Source organism: Amblyraja radiata, chromosome 38 (assembly GCF_010909765.2).
Source record: "Amblyraja radiata isolate CabotCenter1 chromosome 38, sAmbRad1.1.pri, whole genome shotgun sequence".
Lineage (NCBI taxonomy): Eukaryota > Metazoa > Chordata > Chondrichthyes > Rajiformes > Rajidae > Amblyraja > Amblyraja radiata.
In genome coordinates, this window is record NC_045993.1 from 6,618,196 (window position 1) to 6,630,444 (window position 12,249).

The 12,249-nt window shown below is 48.2% G+C and overlaps 1 protein-coding gene across 1 annotated transcript; it reads right to left on the reverse strand.

Annotated features, from left to right (window-relative positions):
- Positions 1-2,264: 2,264 nt before the first annotated feature.
- Positions 2,265-12,228, reverse strand: polr3h (RNA polymerase III subunit H). Its single transcript, XM_033013267.1, has 7 exons — positions 12,137-12,228; positions 10,997-11,131; positions 9,960-10,056; positions 9,253-9,339; positions 5,723-5,786; positions 4,451-4,655; positions 2,265-2,654 (listed from the first exon to the last, which is right to left on the reverse strand). Exons 2-7 carry the CDS (start codon positions 11,105-11,107, stop codon positions 2,601-2,603), a joined length of 618 nt encoding a protein of 205 aa, XP_032869158.1. The 5' UTR covers positions 11,108-11,131; positions 12,137-12,228; the 3' UTR covers positions 2,265-2,600.
- Between the last annotated feature and the right edge of the window lie 21 nt (positions 12,229-12,249).

A 12,249-nucleotide genomic window follows, 5' to 3' on the forward strand; every position in this document is an offset into this window, starting at 1 on the left:
CTCTCAGCAGAGTAGCCTCCAAACCCAAAGCAATCCATTCTTCATAGATAGACACAAAATGCTCAGTGAGGCAGGACAGCATCTCTGGAGAGAAGGAATAAGTGACTTTTCAGGTCGAAACCCTTCTCCAGACATTCTTCATAAAGCAGACTTTCTTCATAAAGGGTGCTTTCAAGAGAAAGCTGGCAGAGGATCACCAGAGAAGACACCCAGCAACTGGTGATGTCCATGAATCGCAGACTTCAAGCAGTCATTGCATGCAAAGGATATGCAACAAAATACTAAACATGACTACTTTAATTTACATGACATTGCTGTGTCCCAAACATTATGGTGCCTTGAAATGGGGGGACTATGTATAAACACTGCTGTAATTTCTACATGGTGAAACCAAAATGTATAAAAATGGCCTTTATTAAAACCTGACAATGTGCACTTTAACCACACGTGATTTTTTTCTATTACAAATCTCAAATTATGGAGTACAGAGGCAAATAAATAAATGATGGGTCTTTGTCCCAAACATTATGGAGGGTACATTCAAGTCAAACTCAAAGTGGTCTCTAAACCATTCCTCGTCATTGTTCACAATTAATGATCCTAGCGCCCCTAAACTCGTCAATGTCTGGGTCCACTCTGGTCTTTGAGGTTTGTGTGGGAAGAAACTGCAGGTGCTGATTTAAACCGAAGATGGACACAAAACGCTGGAGTAACTCAGCGGGACGGGCAGCATCTCTGGAGAGAACGAGACCTGCTCCTACAATGAGGGTGGGATTACCTTGGAAGGAGACTCCCTGCCTCCCTCCGTCGGCTCTTGCCTGTGCCGATCAGCAGAGAGGGGAGGGAGCCAAGAGTGGGCTCTCCAACAGCCTCAAGATCAGCATTCTACCAGAACCGGGGGCTCAGATCTGGAAACAACGGCAGAATTGTTGCCTTTCTCGCCCACCTTTCAGTTTCGCTGCACTCTGATACACCGCTGGGCGGAACAAAGACACCCCCCCCCACACAAGTCACCCATAATGAAATAACACCGGTGAATATTTATCTAATGAATGGATAAATAAATGAAATACCTTCAGATTCGGAAGAGCCCAATGTCGCTCGTTTGTTTTTTGCATCCTCCCCTCGTTCGGGCTGGTTTTTAATTAATTGTGTGCAGAGATAACGGGGAGGTTGCAGGTTGAAGTCGGTGTCATGATCCCACGCCTGTCCCCTCTCCCTCCCTCTCTCTCTTGCTGCAGTAAGTGCATGGGTCTGACACACTGCTGCGCTGCTCCAGACCCACTGCAGCCTCACAGCTCACAGCTGACTCCAGTCGTCAACAAGCGGGCGGGCCTGGCCAGGGAAGAAGACTACACTATGTAGCAAAGATCTTTGCTATGTAGGACGATGTTGCTCATAGTCTAAGACAGGGACATCTACTGGCCGGGGAGGTCTGACAATCCCAATTTCTCTTGGATTTGTTTCAGCTCTGGAGTCTTGTGTGCAGTTTTGGTCCCCTAATTTGAGGAAGGACATTCTTGCTATTGAGGAAGTGCAGCGTAGGTTTACAAGGTTAATTCCCGGGATGGCGGGACTGTCATATGCTGAGAGAATGGAGCGGCTGGGCTTGTACACTCTGGAGTTTAGAAGGATGAGAGGTTATCTTATTGAAACGTATATGATTGTTAAGGGTTTGGACACGTTAGAGGCAGGAAACATGTTCCCGATGTTGGGGGAGTCCAGAACCAGGGGCCACACACAGTATAAGAATAAGGAGTAAGCCATTTAGAACGGAGACGAGGAAACACTTTTTCTCACAGAGAGTTGTGAGTCTGTGGAATTATCTAGTGGAGGCCGGTTCTCTGGGTGCTTTCAAGAGAGAGCTAGATAGGGCTCTTAAACATAGTGGAGTCAGGGGAAATGGGGAGAAGGCAGGAACGGGGTTCTGATTGGGGATGATCACATTGAATGGCGGTGCTGGCACGAAGGGCGAAATGGCCTACTCCTGCACCTATTGTCTATTGTCATTTGTCCCAGATAGAACAATGACATTCTTGCTGCAGCATAACAAAATGTGTAACCATGATAAATAATAACAAAAACTCAGAAAAAAAGAACGAACATTAACAGTGCAATAATAATAATAATAGTCTATTGTAGTTCAGAGCTTATGAGGTTGTAGTGTTTAATAGCCTGATGGCTGTAGGGAAGAGGCCGTTCCTGAACCTGGACGTGACCTGGTTTAAATTGACGATAGACACAAAATGATAGAGTAACTAAAATCCATTGATCAAATGTCTTTAATATCCTATAGAAAACCAGGGCGTGCAGGACTAGTATCTGGCACAGTGGGAAGCAGTCACAACTAGCCAAGCATTCCACTTGGATGCCCTTCGTCTTTCTCTGGCCATTCATTGTCCATTTGGTCGTGAGAGAGATATCTGTCGCTGCGGCTGGATCATGTTCACCAGACGCTTCCCCAGTCTGGCCAGACACCCAGCATATGTCCCGCTCTCAGAAATTAGGATCCTCGAAGAATTGTTTGGGAAGCAGGCAGCTCCAGATCCAGCTCCTGCCAGACGTGCTGCGTGTGAAGCAGTAGGAATAAAGTCGTCCCGTTAACCATTTGTCCACCAAGACAGCAGTCCCAGGCCCGGCTCACTGATGGACCCCTGCGAAGAGACGGAACGCAGACAGCAAAATAACAAGTGGGTTACTGTAGATCAGTGACACTCGTACTATGAGTCATGCTTTTGTAATGAGTCAGGCCCATTAGCTTTTCAGTCATCGCTCCTTGCCTGGCTCCCTTCGAACTAGAGGGACGTGCAAGTGTCAAGTCGTATTTGCTATGTAGTTAGTAAAGTCTTTGGATCTTTATCACGGTGTAAGGCTCCAGCTATTACACGGACATCGCTCATCAGTTACGCGAGCATTGCCTGACCTGTCTTACATTAGGTACACCAAGGCGATCGAGAGAGTGCAAAAGATGCATGTCTGAAGAAGGGTCTCGACCCGCAACGCCACCCATTCCTTCTCTCCAGAGATGCTGCCTGTCCCGCTGAGTTACTCCAGCATTTTGTGCCTACCTTCGTGCAAAAGATGTCAACGGATGCGTAAAATGATCTGGGAAAATTTCACAGCAGTGGAGTGTAATGTGACCTTCCCTTTAAATATCCGTCATGGGTTGCAACATGTGTAGATGTTACTTTATTTTACATATGACACCATCTTGGGAGACCAGTTAATGTGAAACTTTGTGTTGTTTTGAGGAAGTACAGAGGACTGACCGGCCAATCTTCACCTCTGATGCAACATCACGGACGGCATGCATACAATCACGAGTCTTTATCCCAAGGCAGGGGAGCAAAGAACCAGAGAGGTGAGAGGGGAAAGATTTAAAAGGAACCTATGGGCGGCACGGTGGTGCAGCGGTAGAGTTGCTGCCTTACAGCGCCAGAGACCCAGGTTCGATCCTGACTACGGGTGCTGTCTGTATGGAGTTTGTGCGTTCTCCCCGTGACCAGCGTGGGTTTTCTCCGGGAGCTCTGGTTTCCTCCCACTCTCCAAAGACATACAGGTTTGCAGGTTAATTGGCTTCTGCATATTACAAATTGCCCCTGGTGTGTGTAGCATAGTGTTAGCGTGCCGGGATCGCTGGCCGGCGCGAACGCGGTGGGCCGAAGGGCCTGTTTCTGTGCTGTGTCTCTAAACTCGAAACTAATCTAAACTATGGGGCAACCTTTTTAACGCAGAGGGTGGTGAGTAAATGTAACGAGGTGCCAGCACAATGGTTGAGGCAAGTACGATAACAACTTTAAAAGATATTTGAACAGGGTCGTGGATAGGAAAGGATTGGAGGGCCATAGAGCAGGCAGAAGCAAATGGGGTGTCTTGGTCAATATTGATGAGTTGCGCCAAAGGGCCTGGATCAGTCCTGTATCACTGATTAAACACATTCATTAGCCGATTATGGGACGTTGTTATGCTCTGTACCCTTCTTAAAACAGTGACTACACTTTTTAAAAGTACAGTACTCAATGCGTAGGAAGGAACTGCAGATGCTGGTTTACACTGAAGATCGACAGCATACTTTCAAGAGAGAGCTAGATAGGGCTCTTAAAGATAGCGGAGTCAGGGGATATGGGGAGAAGGCAGGCACGGGGTACTGATTGGGGATGATCAGCCGTGATCACATTGAATGGCGGTGCTGGCTCGAAGGGCAGAATGGCCTAACTCCTGCACCTATTGTCATTTGTCCCAGATAGAACAATGACATTCTTGCTGCAGCACAACAGAATGGCCTACTCCTGCACCTATTGTCTATTGTCAGATCCTTCTTTCGACTCAATCTCCAGTCTGCATTTTGGGCGTATGCAGAGGTTCTGAAAGTTGTTATGTCTGCCTCTTCCACTAAGGGGAGAGGGAGGTGGAGGAAGTGAAAGGGGAGAGAGAGGTGGCGTAATGGTACCGTCAGTGTGTAGGGAGCCTCCTTCCTCTGCGCTTCCTCTGGCGTGGTGGCTGAGCTCTCTGCCGTGCTGGGCCCGGTGGGGGAGGTGTCGACGAAGGTCTCGTCCACCACTCTCAGGCGGACATCCTCGCCGACGTCCATGTACAGGTCGTGCGTGCCCTCGTCAGTCTCGTACTCCCACACCCACACCTGCTCCGTCTCGTCACTGCCGGCTCGGTCAAGGAAACAAGCGGCCGGTTTAAGGTAAGCAGTGGAAATAAAAAAGGGGGACCATTGGGGACTCAATGGAATATTTAGTAAGATTGTTGCCGCCCTTTAGGTGGCCACTCTTTGCATACCTTGTGTGGGCAAAACAAAGAATCTCACTGACACGTCACATGTGATAACAAAGCTTGCTTCATTCATTCACTCATTCATTCATTCATTCATTCATTCATTCATTCATTCATTCAATCATTCAATAGAGGAGGAGGGGGAGAGGAAGCTCCTCATCTGTAAGACTATCTCCAACAAGGACCCTTCATCTGCCACAGGTGGACTGCTGGGCATGAGATTAGTTTAGTTTAGAGATACGGGCCTTTCAGCGCACCGAGTCTGCACCGACCAGCCATCCCCGCGCACTGCACGTTCTAGGGGCAATTTTTATAATGACATTTTATACCAAGCCAATTCATCTCAAGAGCTGCTGCCTTACAGCACCAGAAACCCAGGTTCGATCCTGTCCACGGGTGCCGTCTATACGGAGGTTGTACTTTCTCCCCGTGACCTGCGTGGGTTTTCTCCGGGATCTCCAATTTCCTCCCACACTCCCAAGGAGGTACAGGTTTGTGGGATAGTTGACTTGGCAAAATTGTAAATTGTCCCTAGTGTGTGTAGGATAATGCTAGTGTACGGGGTGATCGCTGGTCGGTGCGGACTCGCTGGCCGAAGGGCCTGTTTCCACGTTGTATCTCTGAACTAAACTAAAGTTAGGGCGCATCTCGAGAGTACATGGATATACGCGATTTCGGGTCAGGACTCTCCTTCAGACTTTGAAGTCTGCAGAGGCTGGACAAGGGTCTCTCCTAATAATCTTTCCTGAATCTCCCATTACATTTATTAATTTCATTTGCCCTTTTTCCCCTTGAAGGCCATTCCATCCAGATTTTGGAAGGAGTAGAACAGGAGTTCAAACGTATGTGCGACCCAGTTCATTACCAGGTTGAGGTGACCAAGTGACCAGGTCTTTGCACCTCGTTCTCAGTGCGTGGACCATCATTCATTGAAGGATACAACTTGGCCGGCTGCTGCAGAGATTCGGGAGGGATCAGGATGTCGTCAAAATATCCCATGGTCACTGTGAGGAAGAAAGAGAACACTGAGTTAGTGGGTGACATTCTACACAAACTGTACACTGCAAGGGCCAGGAGGCGAGCGGGCAAGATCATCTCTGACCCTCTGTGGCCATTGCTTCAGCAGCTCCCTCCAAGAACTTTGGGGCAACAGTTCCCCCAGCATCTCAGCAGTTAATTATTCGGTCTTACTATGCATGGAGCTGCAGAAAAAGTAAACCATTCAGCCCCGAATATGGTTCTATACAGCGTCGTAGAGCTCTACAATACAGAAACAGGCCCTTCAGCCCAACCCATCCATGTTGACCATGATCGGCAACCTACGGCCCCCGGGCCGAATGCGGCCCATAACCCAAAATCATCCGGCCTGCAGGCGGATTTTTTCCCCCCTGTAATCATCCGGCCCTCTGGCCGTACCGCATCCTGCGCAAAGCCGCCGGCACGGCCGTGCACCTTCTGTGAACTCGTTAAAGAAAGAACTGTGGATGCTGGAAAAATCGACGGTGGACAAAAATGCTGGAGAAACTTAGCAGGTGAGACATGCAAGGATTGCACGAGGCTGCCTCACCCGCTGAATTTCTCCAGCATTTTGGTCTACCTACTGAGAACACCTGATCTGATGCCTGCCATCCGGGGTGGGATCCATGTGTACACGTGATAGATGTGGCCCGCCATCCGCTCACAGACATGCGTCCTGGCCCCTATGCAGAACAAGGTTGCCCACCCCTGATCTACACTAATCCCATTTGCCCATATTTGTCACATATCCCCCTGTTCCTTTCCTGAATACCCACCCAAAAGCCCTTGACCCAACATTATTTCTTTCTCTATTGCCACCTCTGGCAACTCGCTTCCTACAACCACCCAGCCTGTGTGTGAAAAACATGTCCCTCAGATCCCCTTTAAATTTCACTTCATCGCCAAGGACTGCTCTCACCCCAACCATGGACTGTTTACCCTCCTACCATCCGGGAGGCGCTACAGGTCTCTCCGTTGCCGGACCAGCAGGTCCAGGAACAGCTTCTTCCCGGCGGCTGTCACTCTACTCAACAACGTACCTCGGTGACTGCCAATCACCCCCCCCCGGACACTCCTCCCACAGGAAAAACACTATGTCTGTATATATGCTAATGTAAATATTTATTCAAATCATATGCTATGTCGCTCTTCCAGGGAGATGCTAAATCCATTTCGTTGTCTCTGTACTGTACACGGACAATGACAATTAAAGTTGAATCTGAATCTGAATCTGAATCTTAAATCCTTGCCTTCTACCCCACCCTGCGATAAAGCACTCTATCTACCCTTTCTATGCCACTTAAGAGTCTTATATCATGTCACCGTGCAGCCTCTCATGCTCCAGTGAGACCAAACGCAGCCTCTTTCGAAAGTTACCACTTCCTTCCTGTTGTGTGGTGACCAGAGCTACACAACACTCCTAGTACAGTCTAACAAAGGTTTTAAACGGATGCAACACGACGTCCTAATGCACCTTTGCAAAGTGTTTTCTACATTGCCCTATCCACCTGCGTCGCCATTTTGAGGGAAGCATCAAATTGCACCCTAAGTCTCTCTGAATATCATCTCTCCCTAGGGCCCTGCCATTTGCTGTGCATATCCTGGCAGCATCTTATGTCCCAAAAATTAACCTCAACAAGGAACTGCAGCAATAAACACAAAATGCTGGAATAACTCAGCAAGTCTGCACGGTGGCACAGCAGTAGAGATGCTGCCTTACATCGCCAGAGACCCAGCCTCAATCCTGACTGCAGGTGCTATCTGTACTGGTACAGAGAATCGTACAGTGCTTGTCTGAGGAAACTGATGAGCTCCAGGTATCTTCGTTGACTAGGTAGACTAGTTCATATTAAAGGACATAGAAACATAGAAAATAGGTGCAGGAGTAGGCCATTCGGCCCTTCGAGCCTGCACCGCCATTCAATTGATCATGGCTGATCATCCAACTCAGTATCCTGTACCTGCCTTCTCTCCATACCCCCTGATCCCTTTAGCCACAAGGGCCACATCTAACTCCCTGGTTAGACATGGTGGCCAACTGAAAGAGCATACCACTGTTATCACAAACTTTAGCAGAAAGAGTGCAGAGAATAGCAGACTAAAGAAGTCAATCTGAGTGGAAACCATGGATGAAGCGCGTGGGATCCATTCCCTAGTGAAGACCATGTCTGAGTTGTTCAAGTCGGACGATCTCAACCTGTGCAGGAAATCCAGGTACAACCTTGGCAAAGCCATCACCGAGACAATTCCAGACCAACTATAGTCCCAGACTAACTACACCGACACCTGTCGATTGTGGCTAGGCTTGCATGGTCTACAAAGCAATGTCACAGCCATGCAAGAACGCATCACTCCCCAGTGAGCTCAATGCATTCTATTCTGATTCTTATTTTGAACTGATGTTCGGTGGAATAACGTCACCTATCCTGACAACCCCAGGTGCACCGGAGATCGTGATGATGAGCGTTCGACGGCACTGGGCCTGTACTCGCTGGTGTTTAGAAGCATCAGGGTGGACCTCATTGAACCTTACTGAATAGTGAAAGACATGGATTGAGTGGATGTGGGGAGTATGTTTCCACTAGTCTGGGACCAGAGGCCATAGCCTCAGAATAAAAAGACGTACCTTTAGAAAGGAGATGAGAAGGAATTTCTTTGGACAAAAGGTGGTGAATCTGTGGAATTCATTGCCACAGATGACTGTGGAGGCCAAGTCATTGGGTATTTTTAAGATGGAAATTGACAGATTCTTGATTAGTAAGGGTGTCAAGGACTATAGAGAGCAGGCAGGAGCATGGGGTTGAGAGGGAAAGATATATCAGCCAAGATTGAATGGCGTAGACTTGATGGGCCGAATGAAGTAATTCTGCTCCTAGAACTTGTGAACTTACTGAGAGTGAATCTGCGGAAAGCCAACGGCCTGGATGGAGTCCTTGGCCATGTCTTCAAAACCTTTGTGGACCAGCGTTAGCCTTTTATACAATGCTCCTTTTACACTTACAATAGCACAGCTAAACTCTGTTGCAACTCCATTTACAGATGATGCCACCGCAGCAGGCCAGATCTCAAACCATGAAAGAAGCCTGACTTTCTGCTCAATTGCAAAGCAGAGCCTCATGCTTCAAGCATCAGCCCAAACAGGGATGGGTTTAATGCAAGCACCACCTTGGCAGAAGCAGCCCCCCCCCCTTTCATCCTCGGAGGCTACACTGTGACCTGCACAGCCGTGCCCTGGGATGGAGACGGGGCAAGGGATGGGAGGGGGGTGGAAAAAGCAAAAAAAAGGGAAAGCAAGAAAATAAGAAAAGAAAAAAATGAAGAGATAAAATAGAAAAATACCCCTAAGCTACCAAAGCAGTGCAGCGGAAAGAGAGAGAAATAAGAAAAGAAAAGATGGAGATATACCTTGCCCCTCCACCCCCCCCCCCCAAACAGAAGCAGGGAGTTACTCACCGCACACTCCTTCCTGGCTGCAGCCTTTAATTTTGCCGGTAACAATTTCATCCAGAAAGGGGCGGAATACCATGTAGCGAAAATGCACTGTATGAGGAGGAAGAAATAAACATTGAGGGAAAGGCTAGCCTGCACTGAAGCAGCAGTCGGGCACATAGCACATACATTTTTGGGGACATTATACACCACAGCAGGTAAAGACATTGCATAGAAATGGCAGATAGACAAAAATGCTGGGGAAACTCAGTGGGTGAGGCAGCATCTTCGGAGCGAAGGAAATAGGCGACGTTTCGGGTCAAGACCCTTCTTCAGACTCCCGTCAACCGTGACCACGGGTGTTATCTTTACGGGGTTTGTACGCTCTCCCTGTAATCGCTTGGTTTACTCCGGATGCTCCGGTTTCCTCCCACATTCTAAAGACTTGCGGATTTGTAGGTTAATTGGCTGTGTCTGCTGTGTCTTTTCCCTTCAGGCTCCCGACCCGAAATGTTGCCCAGTCCTTCTCTCCAGAGATGCTGCCTCGCCCGGTGAGTTACTCCGGCATTTTGTGTCTACCAGAGATTGGAGGGGTATGTATTATGTGCAGGCAGATGAGAGTTGGTCTTGGCATCATATTCAGCACAGACTCTGATGTCCGAAGGGTCTATATAACAAGATTGTTGAGAGATCCCGCTCTCAGAGATATTGCTTAGGACCCAGTGCCTAACCTTTAGTGTGAGAGGCGCCATCTCCAGGGAAAATGTAGGAGTCTTCCAGTTTGGTGATGTCGTACAGACAGACGCACAGGCCGACATTATACACCACCTGCAGAGAGAGCAATGATCATTCAAGGGCTTCGATTCTCAATTAAGCTCGCGGTCACTCAATTAATCCGGAGAAAACCCACGCGATTACAGGGAGAATTTACAAACCGCGTAAAGATAACACTACTCAACACTGTACCTCAGTGATTGCCAATCACCCCCCCTGGACACTCCTCCCACCAGGAAAAAAAAATACTATGACTGTATGCACGTAAATAGATTTATTTTTTGCTCATATTCTATGTCGCTCTTCTAGGGAGATGCTAACTGCATTTGACAATAAAAGTTGAATCTGAATCTGAATCTGAAGCTTCGGCCCATCGAGTCTACTCCACCATTCAATCATGGCTGATCTATCTCTCCTAACCCCACTGCAATATGCAGGTCTGCTTTCCCCTTCTCGCCTGCAAGTTTAGTCTGGCCATTTAGGGCAACACTGTGGCTAATCAAGTCTCCCCATTTCTAAGATCAATAGATCAATAAGCTGATAGAACCAAGGCTATCAAATGAACAACGTACAGAATGTCACCGAAACAGAAATTCTGGAATTCAAAACTTAGTGCAGCTCAACTTATAAAAAATATGCTGAGAGAGACAAGAAGCCAATAAAATAAATAGAAGCTTTGCAGTTTACTAATGTAAAAGTCCAATTAAATTTGTAAAGCAGCGAGTGGTCATAAGGTCATAAGTGATAGGAGCAGAATTAGGCCATTCGGCCCATCAAGTCCACTCCGCCATTCAATCATGGCTGATCTATCTCTCCCTCCTATCCCCATTCTCCTGACTTCTCCCCAAAACCCCTGACACCCATACTGATCAACAATCATCACCATTGACTCCATCTACACTTCACACTGCAACCTTTTGATATCGCTGGCTCACGGAAATGTTGGCAATGCGACACAAAGGTCGCTGCAGCACAAAGACTTCCAGACTCCTACCTTGTTGGCCAGTTTTTTGTTCAACTCTTCTGCAATGGCATCGTTTAACCTCCGCTCAAACAACCAGGGCGGGATCCGCACAGTGTCCACCATTTCCACCAGAACAAACATGATGAAGGAGGCAGAATAAATGCCCTGGGAAAAGAGGAATAAAAATCAGCTAAACACCGTAAATTATTAGGTCTGAAGAATGGCCTGTTTTTTTTTATCATCGTTTGCATATCTTTCATTCATTGTTCTTTATCTCTCTACATCATCGTCTATATATCTCTCGTTTCCCTTATCCCTAACCAGTCTGAAGAAGGGTCTCGACAAGAAACATCACCCATTCCTTCTCTCCAGAGATGCTGCCTGTTACTCCAGCATTTTCAGTAGATCCTTCTTGTTTTTCCAAAAGACTAGTCATTGTGCACTGCATTCGGTTTCTGGTTATTGGCAGGGAGTAGTTAGTCTCCTAACTCCTGTTCAGGGGCTGCATCAGAAGTGGGGATCATGGAACATCAGAGAATCAATCATGCTAAACCCAAACCCGGCCAGGCCCAAGCAAGCCCAAGCCCACTCTGGCCCATGCCCAGCCCAACCCATGCCCAGCCCAACCCATGCCCACCCAAACCCATGCCCACCCAAACACATGCCCAGCCCAAACCCATGCCCACCCAAATCCATGCCCACCCAAACACATGCCCACCCAAACACATGCCCACCCAACTCCATGCCCAGCCCAAACCCATGCCCAGCCCATGCCCACCCAAACACATGCCCAGCCAAAACACATGCTCACCCAAACCCATGCCCACCCAAATCCATGCCCAGCCAAAACACATGCCCACCCCAAGCCCATGCCCACCCCATGCCCATGCCCACCCCAAACCCATGCTTGGCCCAAACCCTTGCCCACCCAAGACCAACTAAACCCTTATCCAATGAATCATGCAGAACCCAATCCAAAGACCAAACCCAAATGAAACCTCAGCTTGAGCTCAAATTCAACACTGGATGAACCAGAGTCCAGGCCCACGACGATGGTCGAACCTCAGCCCTTGAGCTCGAGTTGCCCGGGCCACAGCCCAGCCTCCAGGAGCCGCAGATGCGGGTACAGTTCATATATAAACATTCAGCACAACCGCTTTTCACACAAACCTTTCGTGAATTTTAACTTTTCATTCAGTGGCCTTCACGCACAAATCCATTTTACGGCAGACGGTCAGGGGGGGAATACTCGGTCCGGTTTACGGCAGGCGGTCACTCCTCCC